This window comes from Hemitrygon akajei, chromosome 3 (assembly GCF_048418815.1).
Source record: "Hemitrygon akajei chromosome 3, sHemAka1.3, whole genome shotgun sequence".
Lineage (NCBI taxonomy): Eukaryota > Metazoa > Chordata > Chondrichthyes > Myliobatiformes > Dasyatidae > Hemitrygon > Hemitrygon akajei.
In genome coordinates this window covers 177126404-177147510 of record NC_133126.1, presented here as the reverse complement: position 1 = coordinate 177147510, position 21107 = coordinate 177126404, and the positions used below count along the sequence as shown (strand labels likewise).

At 41.5% G+C, this 21107-nt stretch overlaps 1 protein-coding gene across 1 annotated transcript in view; it reads left to right on the top strand.

Annotated features, from left to right (window-relative positions):
• The window catches only part of LOC140724601 (uncharacterized), a 284720-nt gene that overhangs the window by 196913 nt on the left and 66700 nt on the right, over positions 1-21107 (top strand). The window contains exons 32-36 of the mRNA XM_073039025.1: positions 414-557; positions 3554-3661; positions 4557-4738; positions 4852-4915; positions 9822-9896. Coding sequence (XP_072895126.1) covers positions 414-557; positions 3554-3661; positions 4557-4738; positions 4852-4915; positions 9822-9896 — 573 coding nt within the window. The remainder of the gene's footprint in view (positions 1-413; positions 558-3553; positions 3662-4556; positions 4739-4851; positions 4916-9821; positions 9897-21107) is intronic.

The following is a 21107-nucleotide window of genomic DNA, read 5'->3' as shown; positions in this document are numbered from 1 at the left end:
CCAAATTGACCAATCTTTCTCTCTCTCTGAAATGTGTAAGAGTATTAGTATGTATGATTAGGGAATATCATTGAAATGTGTAAATGATATTCCTTAATCATACATACTAATTCCTCCCCCTACCCCACCCCTTCCCTCCCCACTTGCCTCCTCCCTCCTCCTCCTTCTCCCTCCTCCCTCCTCTCTCCTCCTTCTTCTCCCCCTCCCCTCCTCCCCTCTTCCCCTCAGAAGGCTCTCTGCTTTGAGGATTATGTTGACACTTGGCTGGACATCAACACCAAAGCATCCACTAAAGGCATGTGGAGACATGTCTCATAAGTCTGTAGCAAGCTGACAAAATATTCTGAGTAACTTATTGCAACAGCACACCTGATTATAGATGGTTTGTTTATCTGAGTCTCTTTATGTATTAGGCTGCAAAGGTGACCAAGGCATTGCGGGATTTCCAGGAGTACCAGGTCCACGGGGACAACCAGGCCCTTGTGGACCACAAGGACCAAATGGGGATTGTGGAATGAATGGTCCAGATGGAAATAAAGGGGCTATTGGAATAAAAGGTACCAAACATTGGATTTTCAACTGACCTGCTGTTTCAGTCGTAAATCTGGTTTTAAAATGCGAATTATTGATGTGCTCTCTTTGTAAATTGGAATCAGTATTTCTACATTGAAAGCAATTTAGAAACTTAAGCCATGCTGAAAAGGTGTTTGAACAGGTACTTAGAAAAAAGAATGGGGATGTAGGGCATGGTTTGGTGAAAGAGGATAAACATAGATAGGTTTCACAGTTGGCCTGGATGAGCTGGACCAAAAGGGGCTGTTTCTTTGTGCTGTATGATTCTATGATTCGATGTCCTATGTGGAGCTATACTTTTTTAGTCCTTTCCTTTCATGAATTAGACAGAAAAGGTAGCCTTTGGGATTTCAAGCATTGAGGTCTATGGTTTATAAATTCTGCTATTTCTCTTTCTATCTCCATTTGAAAAGAAATGTATTACTATTTCAGATCATTCTTCAAACACACTTTGGTTCTTGAGGGCATTCTTTGAATGAATATGAAGGTGGTGTGCTTCATTGTGGTGGTCTGGTTTATCTGCATCGATCAGTGTGTGGGCCATAGCTTTTGACAGCCCAGACTCTGAAATCCAAGGCACGATTTCTAGATTTGTGAGGGGGTAGACAAGTGAAAAGGCAAATTCAACACGATAGCACAGTGGTCAGCATAATTGCTTCACAGTGGCAGCTGTAGGATCAGGGTTCAATTCCCACTGCTACCTGTAAGAAGTATGTGATAGCGTGAGCTTCCTTAGGTGCTCCAGTTTCCTCCCACATTCAGAAGATGTATGGTTAGGATTAGTAAGCTGTGGGCATGCTTGTTAGCGTCAGAAGCAGGGGGACACTTGTGAACTGCTCAGCACAATCACTGATTTGATTTGATATGACGCAAACAACACATTTTGTGGTATGTTGCGACATACAGCTACAGATAAAGCTAATCTTTTTTTAACCTACAGAATGAGCAAATATTTGTCATCAAGTTCAATGCCAACAAGCATGAGGCAGTTTACTTTGGCAGAAATAGAGAGGCCTGTTAATGTTTAGAAGCTGCAAATCTATGTGGGTACAAGAGTAAAGTGATCTTAGAATCTAAAGTCCAAATTATGTTTGTTGTCATGTGCAGCTATGCAGTGTAAAACTTACTCGCAGCAACATGTTCAGGCATGGAGTATCATATAAGTGTCATTCACAGGAAAACCAAATTAAACATAGATTATATACAACCTTGTACAAGACAGAACACAGTTAGAACAATGTGATCAAAGTGGCCAGAGTGTTACTTGTTGGTTTGAAAAGTGAATGGCTGAAGGGAAGATGGATGCATCATTGATTAAAAGACTTGCTTCAGATTAGCAAGCTTACAAAAAAATACAAAATTTACAAGCAATGCTTATTTCTCGAAGAACAGATTTGAAAAGTAAGGCAATTATACTGAATCCCATTCTGTGTTGTCAGACCATAGCCTCCTCTTCTGCCACGATGAGGCCACACTCAGGGTGGAGGAGCAAGACCTCACATTCTGTCGAGGTAGCCTCCAACCTGATGGCATGAACATCGATTTCTCCTTCTGGTAATTTTTTTTACCCTCTTCATCTATTTCCCACTCTGGCCTCTTACTTCTTCTACTCACCTGCCTTTTGCCTCCCCCTGGTGCCCCTCTTCCTTCCCTTTCTCCCAAGGTTCACTCTCCTCTCCTATTAGATTCCTTCTTCTCTAGCCTTTTACCTTTTCCACCAATTACCTCCCAGCTTCTTACTTACCCCGCCCCCACTTTGCCATCCACCTGGCTTGACCTATCACTATATATCTTGTCCTCCTTCACCTTCTCCCCACCTTTTTATTCTGTCATCTTCCCCCTTCCTTTCCAGTCCTGATGGAAAGGTATTGGCATGAAATGTCAACTATTTATTCTTTTTTTTATGCTGCCTGGCCTGCTGAGTTCCTTCTGCATATGGTGTGTTGCTCAAACCTTGGTTAGGGCACACTGCCCCTGCTTTCTGTAAAGAAAATAAGTTTATGATAGAACATATAATTTTCATATCTTCATAGTTCATTGAAATGAAAAGCAGTGAGCAATTTGTTAGCTTATTATGGTAAATGAGAGACACCCACAGTTTTTCTCCTGGAAAACCCTAGTCAGGTATGCTTCACCAATAACTTTGTTGTAGACTGGCACCACTTTCTATAAAGAGAGGATGATAAAATCTGATTTAAACATACACCTTGGCAGAAAGCTGCTGGAGCAGATTTTTACCAGACCCAGAAGGTTTTTGTGTATAGGAAAGGTTCAGAGGGATATGGGCCAATCTCGGGCAAATGGGACTGGTTCAAGCAGGCACAGTCTTTTCCACCTATCACCTCCCAGCTTCTTACTTCATCCTCCCTTCCCCACCTAGCTTTACCTATCACCTTCCAGCTTGTCCTCCTTCCCCAACTCCTCTCCCAACTTTTTATTCTGGCATCTACCTTTTTCGTTCTAATGAAGGGTCTTGCCCCGAAACTCAAGTTGTCTGCATAGACAAGTTGGACTGAAGGGCTGATTTCTGTACTGTATGGCTTGTTGTATTTCTAAATTGAAGCACTATGAGTGAGTAATTTGCTTATTAGTGTGTGACATTACATGTAGGCAAGTTGTGAGTTTTGAGTGAAATGAGTAAACCCTTGTTGAGTTTATTTACTCGCTGCCTGAGTTCAACAAATCTTATCACACTCCAACTTATTCAAACCACGTTTAAAAAGATAGATGAGTACCTAAAGACAGAATATCTATCTCAGATTACAGCGGAGTCCTTTACCCTCATAAACAGTTAGATATTGAATCTGCTGTTCGGGATCAACACTAACCACAGCACCCCAAGAGAATATCTAGTGCAAGAATGGAAATTCATTCAGTGCTTTGTCCTGTGCTGAGATTTTGAAAGATGTTATCTGAATACTAACATTACTGGAATATTTTAAATAATACTAATAGGAAAGAAACGATGGTTTTGTTTCAGGAGAAATTGGGGAGCCAGGAGATATGTCAACGCCAATTATCATTTACGTAAAAGGTGACTGTGGATTACCAGGCCTCTCCGGTGAACCTGGATTTACAGGGCCAAGAGGTGAGGAGAGACTGCAACTTTATAACTTTTCTAGCCTGTGGTGAGAGGACTATTCAGGTAGCGATGGGGTAAATGGTGGAACTGATTCCTCCAACTCATGAACGACACGGAATTCAACAAAATCATATAGTCAAGCTTAGCCTTGGCTGTTTGGGTCTGGGTCTGAATCTGCACATACTCTGGACAACGGTACTATGCAGGACATGGCAATGTTCCTAGCAAGTACAGACATCTGGCCTAGGATCTTGTAAGAAATACCACCATACCTTCAGGACCCTGTCTGAGATTTAACTCCACGGCCTGTGAGCAAACATGGTTATAAAATGAGGTACAATCGACCTTTCAGGAAATGTAGGAACGCCACTGTTTAATGATTCAAGGGACACAAAATCCTTCTCATGCTAATCACACTCTTACTTTTATCACTTTCAACATTAGTTTGAAAGTGGATTGTGGTACAAATTCATCCTTGACAACACGTGAGGCACAATAGAGTGGCATGTTCACATTGTCCTTTTTATTTTCTGAAATTCCATCTTGGAATTAAATCGTGGAAATGGAGTTCAGCATTGGAACTTCAACCCAGCCTTGCACTGTACATTAACCTGCACTCAGTAGAGTAACCAATTAAAAGGTGCTTATCTCAGCTCAGTATGATTTGCAGTAGGACCAAATTCGGGGAGGTCAGATGTTAAGTAGCTCTAAACTGCAGTGGTCAGGTTGGCAAGTCAGCACTGGAGTGTGGACTATTGCTAGCCAGCTCTTCTGAACAGAACTGCTGCCATATTGTGAGATTGAATCTCTCCTCTGTTAAAACTTTGCTGCAGTACTGTGTACTGTTATTACACAGTAATAACTGTGTAATGATGTGTCTTCATCATGATATCTTTTTCAGGAGATAAGGGATTTCCTGGAATTCCAGGAACCCCTGGAATCCCTGGTAGGCCTGGCTTACCAGGCCCCAAGAAAGGCATGCCTGGAATTCTTGGACCAACGGGTCCAGCTGGACGTCAGGGCTTAATGGGAGAAAAAGGTGAAATTGGTATCATGGGATTTCCTGGAATGAAGGGTGAGAAAGTAAGTCTTTGATTCAATAGAACTGTTTCATCAGATATTTTTTGCTATAGCATCAAACCAATGCATTCTAATAGACTTGAGATGATCTCACACTGTGGTTTTTTTGCATTTAGGGTGATAATGGAGGATGTGGAATACCTGGATTACCAGGGACTCCTGGTTGTAAAGGAGCAAAAGGTAAGTGTGCATCATTAGTTCCCCAAAATATTTCAGTGATTGTGTTGGTTCCTGTTAAGGCTATCAGAATCAGCTTTAATATCTCCGGCATATATCATGAAATTTGTTAACATAGCCACAGCAGTACAGTGAAATACATGATAAACAGATGGGATAAAAACTGAATTACATTAAGTATATATACTGTATGTCTATTAAACATAATTAAGTTAAAATAAGTAATGCAACATAACTAATAAAAAAGTAGTGAGCTAGTGTTCACGGGTTCAATATCCGTTTAGAAATCCGATAAGAGAGGAGAAGGAGCTGTTCCTGAATTGCTGAGTGTGTGCCTTCAGGCTCCTGTACCTTCTTCCCGACTGTAACACTGAGAAGAGGGCATGTCCTGGGTGGTGGGGATCCCTAATGATGGATGCCGCCTTCCTAAAGCACCAGTCCTCGAAGGTATTTTGGATGCTCTGGAAGCTAGAGTCCATGATGGAGCTGACTAATTTTACAAGTTTCTGCATCTTACTTCGATCCTCTGCAGTAGTCCCTCCATACCAAATGGTGGAGCAGCCAGTCAGAGCGCTTTCTGCAGTACATTTGTAGAAGTTTTCGAGTGTTCCAGCTGACAAATGAAATCTCAAACTCCTGATGAAATATAGCTGCTGTCTTGCCTCTTTATAGCTGATTTAATATGTTGTGTCCAGGTTAGGCTCTCAGAGGTATTGACAGCCAGGAATTTGAAATTGATCGCACTCTCCATTTCTGATCGCTTTATGTGGATTGGTTTACGTTTCCTCATCTTACCCTTTCTGAAGTTCACAATCATCTCTTTGGTCTAACTGATGTTGAGCACAAGATTGTTGCTGCAACACCACTCAACCAACTGGTATCTCGCTCCTGTACACAATGAATTGTACTCTCAACCCATGTAGCTAACATTCACTGAATGGAAGCTGCAAGTTTGAGTTACTTGGCGTCTGTAGCTCCAAGTGAGCATGATCTGGGATCTTAAAGATTCAAGTCTCTGGAGAGTAGGTATTCATAAATTCATTTTATTTGGTGTTTAGAAGAATGATGGGTTACTTAATGAGACACCTAGGATCCCAAAGGGCATGATCCTAAGTTGAGATATTTTTACTAGTGGGAGGGTCTTGAACAAGGGGATGTAATTTCAAGATAAGGGACTAGTCATTTAAAAGAAAGTACATAGATATTTCTCCTCACAGAGGTAGTGAATGTCAGAAATTCAGCCTTGAAGGTTGTGGAGGCTCAATGATTAAATGTTTTAAATTGGAGGTAGATTCATTTCTGAAAGATAAAGATTAATTTCAGGAATTGGGTAATGAGAATCTGGCAGTGAAGGAATTGAGGCCTGGGTAGATCAGCCATGATCCTATTGAATGGAGAAGTGGGTCTAAGGGGCCTACGCCTTCTCCTATTTTCTCATCTTCCTACACTTTTGGAGATATGCCCCAAATGAGCTACGTGTAAAACTGCTGCTTGACCATGGTGGTCAATGAGATGCTATAACAGATAGGGGTATCGGAACTCGTCTGTAAGGAGTCTCTGTGCGTCTTCCCCGTACAATGCATGGGCTTTCTCTGGGTCCTCCAGTTTCCTTCCACAGTCCAAAGATGTAGCAGGTAGGTTAATTGGTCGTTGTAAGTTGTCCTGTGATTAGGTTACAGTTATCAGGGGGTTGCTGGGCGGTGTGGCTCGAAGAGCCAGGAGGGCCTCTTCCACACTGTATCTCTAAGTAAAATAGATTAAATAAATATCACTAATCCACTAACTGAGGAGGCAACAAAACAAATCGATGGAGGTAGAGTGATGGAAGTGATATATATTCACTTTAGTTAGCCATTTGATAAAGCTCCCTGTCGTAGGCTCATCCAGAAAATTGCAAGGCACGTGTGCTGTGGAAACCCAGCTGTGTGGATCTGAAATTGACTTGCTCACAGAACGCAGAGGGTGGCAGTTGATGGAGCATATACAGGTCAAGTCAAGACAAGTTTATTGTCATTTAACTATGTATGTGTATACCATCAAACAAGACACTGGTTCTTTGAACCAGTTTGTAAAGCACTGTAGTACACATAACACACAATCAGTTATGAAAGTAAGGATGAAATCTCCAAATGGATTACACATATATAAATAAACTAAAGTGCATAAATTAAATATTGTAAGGTACAGATCAGATTAACCAGTGACAATCGGAATGTGATGTGGCAGGGAGTCCAGAAACCTAATGGCCTGAGGGAAGAAACTGTTTCCCATCTTGACTGTTCTTGTTTTTATGCATCAGAGTCTCCTGCCTGTTGGTAGAAAGTCAGAGAGGATGCTGGATGGATCTTACCTGGAAGTTGGTGACAAATGGTGTTCCAAGTGGGATCCCTATATATTTTGATTTTATAAATGATTTAGATGAGGAAGTAGCTGGGTGGATTATAAGTTTGCAGATGACACAAAGGTTGGTGATGTTCTGGATAGTGTAGAGGATTGACAGCGGTTACAGTGGGATATAGACAGGATACAGAGCTGGGCTGAGAAGTGGTAGACTTTGGAAGATTGAGCCTGAAGGCAGAAAACGAGGTTAATGGCAGTTTTCTCAGCAGTGTGGAGGTACAAAGGAGCCATGTTTCCAGTTTACGATGGCATTGGTGAAACACAGTGATGGCTTACAGGCAGCAAACAAATCTACTAACTACTTTATTAATCACGCTTTTTCTGGACATTGATCACCACAGTCAACAGCCTGTAACTTTCCTTTCGGAACTGAGCTTTGAACTGTCTGTACAACCTGGCATTATTGCGGTGTGAAAGTTTCGAAGGTGCAGGACGGTTGAGGCATGGCGTGTGTGGGTCAAATCAAGGCAGCGGTGCCCCGGGCCAGAGAGCGAGGAATGAGCTGATGTTTGACTGATCTGAGCTCCAGGCCGGATTGAAAAGGCTGGGTACGGGCCGAATCGAGGTAGTGGGAGCTGGGCCCGAGAGCATAACAAAGCAGCAGGGCTCGGGTCCAAGAGCAGGGAATGACCCGTTGTTTGGCCGACTTAAGCTCTGGGCCGGACTGAAAAGGTCAGGATGCCAGAGTTGGAGGTGAGGAGCGGGCTGGTGTTCAGCTCGCTGCTCGGAGAGGTTTACTCGTTGCTGTGCTGAAGTGAGGCTGTGGCCTGCAACTAGCGGGTTCCTGGGTCAGCTGTGACTGGCTTCATGGCTGTGAACACATTTTTGTGAACTTCAGTTCTGATCGTTATTTGCTTACTTTTTATTGAATTGCTCTTTTTTTTTGCACATTGGGTGTGTGAAAGTGTTCTTTTGTAATGGATTTATTGGGTTTCTTTTTTTTTGTGTGGCTGCCTGTATAAATGTCAAGGCTGTTCTTACTGTATATTGTATACAAACTTGGATAATAAATGTACTTTGAGGTCTGTAGATCCCTCAAAGTTGCAGTGTAAATTGATCTGGTGGGTAATAAGGTGTATCTTATACTGGCTCTCATTAGTAGGAGGATTGACCGCGAGCTGTGATATAATGCTACCGCTCTATAAAACTCTGGTTAGGCCACACTTCGTATTGTCTTCATTGCTGGTCATCACATTACGGAAAGACTGTACAAGCTTTAGACAGGGTGCAGAGGAGATTTCTCTAATTTCTCTGGATTAGAGAACATGTCTTGTGAAGAAAGGTTGAGTGAATTAGGCTTTTCTCATTCAAGTTTAAAGTAAATTTATTATCTAAGTACATATACGTCACCATATACTACACTGAGAGTCAGTTTCTTGTGGTCATTCATAGTAGATGCAAAGAAGCACAATAGTGTTATGTCTTTTAACTTAAAAGCGTTGAACTAATTCAAAGGAATACATGGGAGTCCAAACTGTGAATCTAACTTTGAGTTTACTTTAAGCGAGGCGAGTACTTATCACGTGATAACATGATGACGTATGCAAATAGTGCATTTTTACATATAACCTGCAATGCATTATTTAAACAAACAAGAATGCTTAATCAAACAATATCAAACAAGATAACTCAAGTATTATTAAATTATTATTGAAACAACAAACAGAATGAATGAAAAACCTTGGAGTGAAGATGGGTGAGAGATGACTTGATAGTGCTGTGTAAGATTGTAGGATACATAGATAGAGTGGACAGCCAACACCATTTTTCCCAATACCAGAGGACATCTGTTTAAGGTGAGAGGAGGAAAGTCTGAGAAGATATTAGAGATATTATTTTTTCACACAAAGAGTGTTAAGCATCTGGAACACACTGCCATGGGTGCTGATACAATCTGATATAATAGGAATATAAAAGACTCTGGGCATGTGGATGTAATAAAAATGGAGGGTTATGGGCTGTGTAATTGGAAGTGGTTAGATTTATCACGGAAAAGGTTAAAAGGCTGGAAAAACATCATGGGCCAAAGGACACATAATGTGCCATCCTGTTGTATGTTCTCCAAAGTGTTGCCATTATTACATCTACTGAGCTTAAAATTTTCATCTGAAGTAATAAGTAGCAGATAACAATAATGGGAAGGAAGATATAAAGCTTACACGAGGAAATCTGCAGATGCTGGAAATTCAAGCAACACACACAAAATGCTGGTGGAACGCAGCAGGCCAGGCAGCATCTATAAGGAGAAGCACTGTCGAAGTTTTGGGCCGAGACCCTTCATCCTGATAGACCCTTCGTCTCCTTATAGATGCTGCCTGGCCTGCTGTGTTCCACCAGCATTTTGTGTGTGTTGCTAGATATAAAGTTTAACAAGTTTGAAAATAGGGACAGAAGAGCACTTTTCTTATAAAGAGTGATGAAAGAAGAATTATTTATCTCCTGTGTTATAATTGTCAGTTTTACAATAAACTTCCCCTAACAATAAACTGTCAAATGCATCTTTCAACAGGAGACACGGGCGAATCTATTCTTATAAAGTCACTTCCTGGTGCAAAGGGAAAACCTGGTGACCCTGGAGATTCAGGTAATGTTTACCTTTCGGAGAGTCGTCTTCCCCTGCTTTTGGACACTGCTCACTGACACCTCAGCTCAGTATTTAAGTCTGACATTAACTGAACTTAATGCTGATTCCATGTGTGACGCACCATTATGGTTTCTCCTAATTACTGTACATGGATGAAAAACTTTGAATGAAAAATAAGAGAGGCCCCTGAGAAACACTTGAAACCTTTGGTGTTGTTTCATCTTCTGAAACTTTCTCTGCTTTTTCCATCAAAAATTCAGTGGACAGGTACAAAATCTCTTGTGGAAAGTCATGGAAAAGTTATTATTCTCTGTTCTTTTAAACTTTTTTTTTGGTTTATGTCTTTTAGTTTAATTTATTTCTTCCTCCTTGTTCGTCATTTCTGCAATAAATGTTACCTGTTTCTCGTGGTTCCACGTCCTTTTCTTTATTGTCACCAAACAATTGATACTAGAGCATACAATCATCACAGCGATATTTGATTCTGCGCTTCGCACTCTCTGAAGTACAAATCGAAGTAAATATAATAAAAAAAATTTAAATTATAAATCTTAATTAGAAAATAGAAAAAGGGAAAGTAAGGTAGTGCAAGTCAGGTCTGGATATTTGGATGGTACAGCCCAAATCCAGGTCAGGATCCGTTCAGCAGTCTTATCACAGTTGGAAAGAAGCTGTTTCCAAATCTTGCCGTACAAGTCTTCAAGCTCCTGAACCTTCTCCCGGAAGGAAGAGGGACAAAAAGTGTGTTGGCTGGGTGAGTCATGTCCTTGATTATCCTGGCAGCACTGCTCCGACAGCGTGCGGTGTAAAGTGAGTCCAAGGATGGAAGATTGGTTTGTGTGATGTGCTGGGCTATGTTCACGATCTTCTGCAGCTTCTTCCGGTCTTGGACAGGACAGCTTCCATACCAGGTTGTGATGCACCCTAGAAGAATGCTTTCTACGGTGCACCTATAAAAATTAGTGAGGGTTTTAGGGGACGGACCAAATTTCTTCAGCCCTCTCAGGAATTAAAGGCGCTGGTGGGCCTTCTTCCATAGTCCATAGTCCAAAATCCATAGGCAGAAAGCTCAGTAACATTCAGTAGCATTACTGAAATAGAGAGAGCTCAGGCACAGTGATAGGCCACAGAACGTAGTCAGAAGAATGTGGGTACTGTGAAATGCCATGTAGATCAGGCTGGGAGTGTCCTCCAGCCCACACCAGGCATGTCCCCCTGCTCTGCACCTTGTAAATTCACTTTTATTATTTTGCCACTTTCACCATCCTCTTTGTCATTTAGAAAGCTTTATCCTTGACTTTGATTCGTCTACCTCTACCTCCTGTGAGAGTTGATCTGGCCTAGGGCTTTTTTCTTTTGATTGCAGGAGGATGAAAGGTGACTCTTGAAGGTGTATGTGATTAAAAGAGGAATAGACACAGTGGATAGCCAGCTCCTTTTTCCCAAAGCAGAATGGCTAATACTAGAGTACTTCCTTTTAAGCTGACGGGAGATATCAGAGGTTTTTTTTACACAGAGTGGTGAGCACTTGGAATGCACTGCTGGGGGTGGAGTTTGAGGCAGATACAGTTGGGATGTTTAAGAGCCTCTTAGCTATACACATGGATGAAAATAAATAGGAGTGTTTGAGTTTTATAGAAGGGAGGTGTCAAATTGATCGTGGAGTAGATTAAAAGGTCGGGACAACATTGTGAGCCAAAGGGCCTGTACTATGTAGCACTGTTTTATATTCTATATTCTGCCTTGCTGAAGTAACTCTGGTTTATAGATATTAAATGCATTGTTGTGTACATTTGGCCTTCCTTATCCGCGGATTCCATATGCGCGGAGTCAACCAACCACGGATCTGGAAAACCTGGAAGTTCTCTCTCCGGCACTCGTTGCTTGAGCATGTACAGACTATTTTTTCTTGTCATTATTCCCTAAACAATACAGTATAACAACTATTTATATAGCATTTACATTGTATTAGGTATTATAAGTAATCTAGAAATGACTTAAAAGTACAGGCAGTCCCCAGGTTATGAATGCGTTCCATTCTTGAGTCCGTCTTTAAGTCGGATTTGAAGTCGGAACAGGTACATCCGGTATTATTTAGCATCAGTTAGTCAAACTTTTTCTTAGTATATAGTATGTATTTTACCTTTCTATGCATATAAAACGCTTAAGAAACATACATATTTCAATAATTTAACTACTGCGTTGCTTAGTAATAATTGTAGTTTTCATCGGGGCAGGACTTTTCACATACTCCATTAAAATTGTTCCAATCGCTGACCGACTGTAGCCTAACGCTTTTCCAATGACCGAAGGCATTTCACCTCTTTCCGATTGCTTTATTACTTCCACCTTATTTTCAATCGCGATCGTAATTATTTTCATGAACAGAAACACTGTGGATTCAGAGCTACACCGCCAGGTCCTAATGTCCACTGCACTGAGACAGGTTAAATAATGGACTTGAGCATCCGCAAATTTTGGTATCCACGGGGGGTCCCGGAACCAATCCCCCGCAGATAAGGAGGGCCGACTGTATTTAAATACATTGAGTCCTGATGAAGAGTCTCAGCTTGAAACGTCGACTGTTTACTCTTTTCCATAGATGCTCTCTGGCTTGCTGAGGTCCTCCAGTATCTTGTGTGTGTTGCCTTGAATTTCCAGCATCTGCAGATTTTCTCATAAGACCATAAGGCATAGGAGTAGAATTAGGCCATTCAGCCCATCGAGTCTGCTCTGTCATTTCATCATGGCTGATCCCGAATCCTACTCAACCCCAAACTCCTGCCTTCTCGCCATATCCTTTGATGCCCCGACCAAGCAGGAAATGATCAACTTCCACCTTAAATATACACATGGACTTGGCCTCCACTGTAGTCTGTGACAGAGCATTCCACAGACTCAATATACTCTGGCTAAAAAAATTCCTCCTTACCCAGGGCCAGATTAAGCTAGTGTGGGGCCTGTAGCATATGTTATAAAGGGGCCCTAAATTTAAAAAATGCACATAAGTATTAAAACATAAATTATTTACTTGCATAGTAAAGTAATTCAATTTTTTCATTTGGTATACAGCCCGATAACACGACAAATGTCTGACACTTCAGTAATAGTATTACTTACATGTAGGTATCAATTTCAAATGTCAAAAGTAACAAAACTACTATTTAAAAGTTACATTTTCTAGATTTAGCATGAGCAAATTTGTTGATGATGCTGGAAATGTCTATTTCATGCAGAAGTTCATGTTCAATGCTCTTTAGAGTGAGATTGTTCAATCTGTTTTGACCCATGGTGCTCCTTAGTTCATTTTTAATCCTTTTCAGTTTTGAAAATGAGCATTCTCCACTGCAGTTGGTAACCATGAGTGACAAATAGATGCGCAAGGCATTTTCTACATTTGGAAAACATGACTCCAAAGAATTGTCAGTTATCAAACGGTACAACTGTAACTCTACAAGTCTTGTTTGGCGCCAATATGAGAAGCAAGATCAGTTTTCACCAATTCAGCAAACTGATCTTTTCAAGTGTAAACAACTGTAACTGATGAAAGAATCCAAAAACATCATTCACCTTTAGATAAGCTTTCTGCCTTTTTGACAGGGCAGATAGCAATCTGTCAACAATGGCAAGAAATGGTCGGCTTTTAAACTTCTGAGAAGGCATTTGAGATTCAACAAGTGGATCAAGAGTGCTGGAACCACTGAAATCATCATACGCACGATTTTGCTTGTGTTTCTTCGAGTTTGCTGTTGATAATCTTCACACTTAGTCAGATCCTTGGCTTTTTGCTCTATGTCTGAAAAAGTAGACCGCATAGCTTGAGTATATTCATGCAAGGATTCACAGAGTGCACAAGCTGTGTTCAAGTCTTGGCCAGAAGATTGCAAAGAAGCACTGGTCATTTGAAAACGCTGTAATACTTGATCCCACAATGTGACCATTATTCCTGTTTCCAACTTCATCATGGTTGAAAGTAGTCCACGAGCCTGTTGTCGACACTCTGCCTTCTGATCACTGTTATTTGAAATGTCATCCAGGACTTGTTTTATTGCAGAAAAACTGTGTAAAAGTGCTTTTGTTGCATCTGCACGAGCTGACAACCTGGTATCTGACACTCTTTCCACAATGGGCAAATGAGCACCACCACCAGATAATGCAGCAGAAAGGAGATCCCACTGATAAGTAAAAGCAGAAAAAAATGTGTACAGGCTTTCTACAAATTGAAAGAAAATTAATGCTTCTTGACAACATTCAGCAGCACATTTTCCAACCAAATTTAGTGAATGTGCAAAACATGGAATGTAATCCGCAAACTCATTCAGCTCTTTAATTCGTGCTTGTAAGCCACTATACTTGCCACTCATGTTGCTGGCATTGTCATAACTTTGACCACGGCAGTCTTTTATATCAATGTCATTTTCCTTTAAAAAGTCAAGTAAACTTTGAGCGAGCTGTTCAGCACTATGACCTTCCATAACCAAAAACTTCACAAATCTTTCAACTGGTCCAATGGTGAAACATAGCACAGTCAAAGTCAGCTGGTCCACTTTAGATACATCTGGAGTAGAATCCAATGAAATATATTTCTTCACCACCGATAATGTGATACAGTACGCTGGATCCAATCAGATTGATGAATTCCTCGCATGTTGTTTTAGATAGGTATGATTTATGTCCCCTTCCTTAGTCTGCATGAGCATTTATATGCTCTGCCAGAAAAGGGTCAAACCTGGCCAGTAATTCTAACAACCCCAAGTAATTTCCATTATGAGGAGAACCAACGGTTTCATCACTACCATGGAATGAAAAGCCTCGTTCCGCTAAAAACTTTACAGCTTCAATTATTTGCTCTAGAAGTGAGCGCCAATACTTTTGTTCAGTCTCCATTTCTTTCACGAGGTGAGAACCGACACGTTTAGTGACACGAAACTCACAGTCTAATCCGAAATTGTATGTTCCTGAGCTGGATCGGACTACCTAAAATCAGGAAAACAATGAGGAATCTTGAACTGGGTCACAAAAAACTGTTGAGTTGCACATTGTCGCAGGCTCACTGCGACGGCACATCCTCCAGCCGCGTAACAGCGCACGCTGCAGTGGCTTGGGAGCGTGGGAGATAGCACAAAGGTCACCACGACACAGCAGGGAGCCAACACATGCCTGCGCACACATTCTACGCAGCGTGCAGCTCCCCCGACATGAAAACAACAGCGTTGCCAGATCGTTGTGAGAATACGGTGAGAGATGCCGATTTCACCAGACTGCAGCTTGCAAGCATTTAGTGCGGGTCCTCGAAAATGCGGGGCTCGTAGCATGTGCTACCTTTGCTATTAGGTTAATCTGGCCCTGTCCTTACCTCTGTTTTAAAGAGTCACCCCTCAATTTTGAGGCTGTGCCCTCTAGTTCTAGATGCCCCCACCATAGGAAACATCCTCTCCGCATCCACCCTATCTAGGCCTTTCAACCTTCGGTAAGTTTCAATGAGATTCCCCCATATTCTTCTAATATGCAATGAGTACAGGCCCAAAGCTGTCAAATGCTCCTCATATGTTAACCCCTTCACTCCTGGAATAATTCTCGTGAACCTCCCCCGGACTCTCTCTGATGACAACACATTCTTTCTGAGATATGGAGCCCAAAACTGTTGACAGTACTCCAAGTGCAGCCTGACTAGTGTCTTATAAAGGTTCAGCATTATCCCCAGCTTTTATGTTCTGTTCCCCTTGAAATAAATGCATGGCCTTGGATGACATGTTTGACATCGTTGTGCTGCTTTTTTACTTGCCACGTATCCAATGACAAATAAGACTTCACTTGTGTAGTTTTCCTTAAGGCAAATCACACAGCAGAGATCGGCCTTAGTTTGGAATATGCAAACCAAACTGCAGATACTTGAAATCTGAGGAACAGAAATTGCTGGAAAAGCTCTCACTTTAGATTAAAAAATTGTTGTCAACATTTGGTAAAACTGAAAAGTTGACATTGTTTCTCTTTCAACAGTTGCTGCTTCACCTGATGAATATCATTAGACTGCTTTATTTAACAGTTTCTGTATTTTAGAACTTTAAAAAAAAATTTGTACAGTTACTAGTGTGCTTTAATTTATCAAATTGTCTGGGGTGCAAAATGGAATTACCACACTGATCAAGAAACGTTTCCTGTGGATGAGGGTGACGTATGGTTGAGTGAACTCAGCCTTTTCTCCTTGGAGCGGCGGAGGATGAGAGGTGACCTGATAGAGGTGTATAAGATGATGAGAGGCATTGATCATGTGGATAGTCAGAGGCTTTTTCCCAAGCTGAAACGGCTAACATAAGAGGGCACAGTTTTAAGGTGCTTCGAAGTAGGTACAGATGAGATGTCAAGGGTAAGTTTTTTTTACGCAGAGAGTGGTGAGTGCGTGGAATGGGCTGCCGGTAACAGTGGTGGAGGTTGATACAATAGGGTCTTTTAAGAGACTCCTGGATAGGTACATGGAGCTTAGAAAAATAGAGGGCTATGGGTAACCCGAGGTAATTTCTAAAGTAAGTACATGTTCAGTACAGCATTGTGGGCCAAAGAGCTTGTATTGTGCTGTAGGCTTTCTATATTTCTATGTTTTATATTTATCGCAGAAAAACATACAGTCACCTAAACAAATAAATAATTAAATAAGTAGATAGGTAGATAGATATATATATATACCACTTCCTTGAGTGTCATGGCCTACAGATTGACGGTGCATGGGATGTTGTCCTGGAGCCACGTTTCTGTAAGAACAAGCACACAGCAGTTCCTCATGAAGTACTATTGTAGCTGCAGACAAACGCAAATCCAGCTTCCCTTCTCCCAAGTAAACACTATAGAGCAGCACCAATGGAAGGGGAGGCAGGCTGCCCCTAACCCAGTATGGACTCCAGCGTGCCCACCACGCCTCTACTCTCTCCCACACCGCCTCTGGTGTCTCCTCCTCTGGGCAGCTGCAGTGGGTGAGATTCCAGCGTGAGGGGCTGGCCCACACAATGACCAAGGCCATGCAGCTAACACACACAAAATTCTGGAGGAACTCAGCAGGCCAGGCAGCATCTATGGAAAGAAGCACATTCGACGCTTAGGGCCGAAACCCCTCGGCAGGCATGCAGCTCCCCCGCCTTTGGTCTCAACAATGAACCAATGAACTGAACTTGCAGTATACAACATTACCAATGTCCAACAGGGTCTTGTGATTACAAATAAAATGTTAAAGACAGTCTCTTGCACCTTCTGTTGGACCGAGCGCCAGCTCCATGCACTGCCTACAACGCCTTCTTCCCTGCGTGGCTGCAGCAGGAGACGACACAGTATACAACAAGCCCATGCTGAGCTCCACCACTACCCAGCAACTCACTAGTGGGGAAGACCTCCAGTATTTGGCATTCTTGATATCCAGCAGCGTCTTGCAATCGTAAGAAAGACGTAAATGACAAACAATTACACCATTGGTTGGACCCAGAGAACGCCACCTTTCCAGAAGGTTCTTTTTATCACTTTTACTCTTAATCTCATCAACAATTCATGTGAGAACATGAAATACTGAAACAAGATGTGCAAAGAGAGGAAATAGTGCAATTCACACAGCTCAAGTTATATTATTGAGATGAAATTAGTTGCCATTTGGAAACGTATGAGCAGCCTGAGTTGCTAAGAAGACTGGAAGCAGATCTGTTGAATATTGATCAGAATGCAGTATGTCCCAGGATACAAGTCTAACCTATGAAAGACAAAGTGAGAGCATTGATAGAAGTGGGCTGATGAACAGACAAGAAACAATTGTGTGTTGCGTGGGTACGAGAATGAATGGAAGTCGCAACATGAAGATTCAGTGCTGTTTTCAGTATCCTTTTGTTCACAAGATGGTTCAATAAATTGAGTATAAAGATGGCAGTCTCAAATTGTTAGTTACAACATAGAAGGAACCAATTTCAAAATCTGAAAATAATTTGTATTCCAAGACATGTTACACCAGAAAGGGTATTTTCTTTTTCATCTTTACTTTCACTCTGCTATAATCAGACTTGCTCTCAGTTGAGTTTCTCACTTGGCATATTTCATATCTCTGCTATTACTGTTTCATCGTATTCGCCCCAGGAAAGTTAACAGACTTTGGGGAGAAATGTAGTTTAGCAGAATTGGCCAACACTTTGTTGTAGCCATCCGTGAATTGTGGCTGAAGGATGGTTGTAGTTGGGAACTGAATGTTCAAGGTTACATGTTATATCGGAGGGATAGGAAGGTAGGCAGAAGGGGTGGTGTGACTCTACTGGTAAAGAATGGCATCAAATCAGTAGAAAGATGTGACATAGGATCAGATGATATTGAATTCTTGTGGGTTGAGTTAAGAAACTGCAAGGGTAAAAGGACATTGATGGCAATTATATACAGGACTCCCAACAGTGGCTGGGAGGCGGACCACATATTACAACAGGAAGTAGAAAGAGCGTGTTGAAAGGGCAATGTTATAGTAGTTATGGGAGATTTTAACATGCAGATCTATTGGAAAATTAGGTTGGTAATGGATCTCAAGAGAGTGAGTTTGCTGAATGCCTAACAGATGGCTTTTTAGAGCAGTTTGTCATTGAGTCTACTAGAGGATCAGCTATACTGGATTGGGTGTTATGTAATGAACTGGAGGCCCGAGGTAAAAGAACCCTTAGGAACCAGTGATCACAATATGATTGAGTACAACTTGAAATTTGATAGGGAGTAAGTAAAGTCTGATGTAGCAGTATTTCAGTGGAGTAAGGGAAAGTACAGTGGTGTGAGAGAGGAGTTGGCCAAAGTAAATTGGAAGGAGCTGCTGGCAGGGACGTCAGCAGGATGTGTGTGTTTCTGGGAAAAATGCAAAAAGTGCAGGACATGTGTATTCCAAAAATGAAGAAATACTCAAATGGTAAAATAGTACAACCATGGCTGACAAGGGATGTCAAAGCTATTGTAAAAGCAAAATAAAGGGCATACAGCAAAGCAAAAATTAGTGGGAATATAGAAGATTGGGAAGTTTTCAAAAACCTACAGACAGCAACTAAAAAATATCATTAGAGGAGAAAAGATTAAATATGAATGCAAACTAGCAAATAATATCAAAGTGGATAGTAAAAGTTTTTTCAAGTATGTTAAAAATAAAGGAGAAATGAGAGTGGATATAGGACCACTAGAAAATGAGGCAGGAGAAATAATAACGGGGACAAGGAATGGCTGATGAACTAAATGAGTATTTTGCATCAGTCTTCACTGTGGAAGACACTAGCAGTGTGCCTGATGTTGTAGTGTGTGAAGGAAGAGAAGTGGGTGCAGTTACTGTTGCAAGAGAAAAAAATCTGAGAGAGCTAAAGGTACATAAGTCACACAAGTACAGAACCCTAGGGTTCTGAAAGAGGTAGAGTTGGAGATTGTGGTGGTATTAGAAATGATCTTTCAAGAATCATTGGACCAGATGATCCATGCCAGAGGACTGGAAAATTGCAAATGTCACTCCACTCTTTAAGAAAAAATGAAGGCAGAAGAAAGGGAATTATAGACCAGTTAGCCTGACCTCAGTGGTTGGGAAGATGTTGGAGTAAATTGAGGTGATGGAGTACTTGGTGACACAGGACAAGATAGTACAAAGTCAGCATGGTTTCCTTCAGAGAAAATCCTGCCTGATGAACCTGTTGGAATTATTTGAGGCGATTACACATAGGATAGATAAAGAGGATGCAGAGGATGTGGTATATTTGGACTTTCAAAAAGCCTTTGACAAAGTGCCACACATGAGGCTGCTTACCAAGTTAGAGCCCATGGTATTATAGGAAAGTTACTTACATGGTTTCAGCATTTGCTGATTGGTAGGGGGCAGCGAGTGGGAATAAAAGGATCCTTTCCTGGTTGGCTGCCAGTGACTAGTGGTGTTCTGAAGGAGTTGGTTTTGGGACCACTTCTTTTTATTCTGTGTATAAATGATTTAGATGATGGAATAGATGGCTTCGTTGCCAAGTTTGCAGATGATACGAAGGTTGATGGATGGGCAGGTAGTGTTGAGGAAACACGTAGGATGCACAAGGACTTAGATTAGGAGAATGGGCAAGAAACTGGCAAATGAAATACAGTGTTGGAAAATGCATGGTCGTGCACTTTTGTAGTAGAAATAAATGTGCAGACTATTTTCTAAATGAGGCGAGAATCCAAAAATCTGAGATGCAAAGGGACTTGGGAGTCTTTGTGCTGAACACTCTAAAGGTTAATTTGCAGGCTGAGTTGGTGATGAGGAAGGCAAATGCTATTTTAGCATTCATTTCAAGAGGTCTAGAATACAAGAGCAAGGATGTGATGCTGAGACTTTATAAGGCACTGGTGAGACCTCACCTTGAGTATTGTGAACTGTTTTGGGATCCTCATCTTAGAAAAGATGTGCTGGCATTGGAGAGGGTCCAGAGGAGGTTCATAAGGAGAGTCTCGGACAAGAGGACACAGCCTCAGGATAGAGGGACATCCTTTCAAAACAGAGAGGCAGAGATATTTCTTTAGCCAAAGGGAAGTGAATTTGTGGAATTTGTTGCCACATGCAGCTGTGGAGGCCAGGTTGCTGAGTGTATTTAAGGCAGAGATTGATAGGTTTTTGATTGGACATGGCATCAGTTACGGGAGAAGGCTGGGGAATGGGGTTGAGAAGGAGGAGAAAAAAGACTCAGCCATGATTGAATGGCAGAGCAGACTCGATGTGCCAGACGCCTGATTCTGCTCCTATGTCTTATGGCCTTATGTTCAAGAGTTCTTTGTTCTGATCTCAGCTCTATCTGAGCATTAGTTCTACTGCCCATTGTAATCCTGAGGCCCTTGTGAAAGTAGTATATAGACATACTGAAACATGGCTTGATGCCTTATTGTCTTAGAACCTTCAGATAATTGGGTTATTCTTGTCACGGAATGCAAGGTGTTCTCCACAAGACTAATGAGTTCAGAAAATAACTCACATTTTAAACTATATAAAAGGTAGGCAGTGAATCATAAACACCAGAGATTCTGCAGATGCTGGAAATCCAGAGTAAAACACAAAAAAATGCTGGAGGAACCCAGCATGTCAGGCAGCATCTATGGGGAGGAACAGAGTGGACATTTTGGACCAACACCCTTCATCAGGGTAGAAGGGAGGCAGATTCATTTCACTAATGATTCACACAGGGTATTTAATTAATATAAGAGGCTATGAGCTTGAAG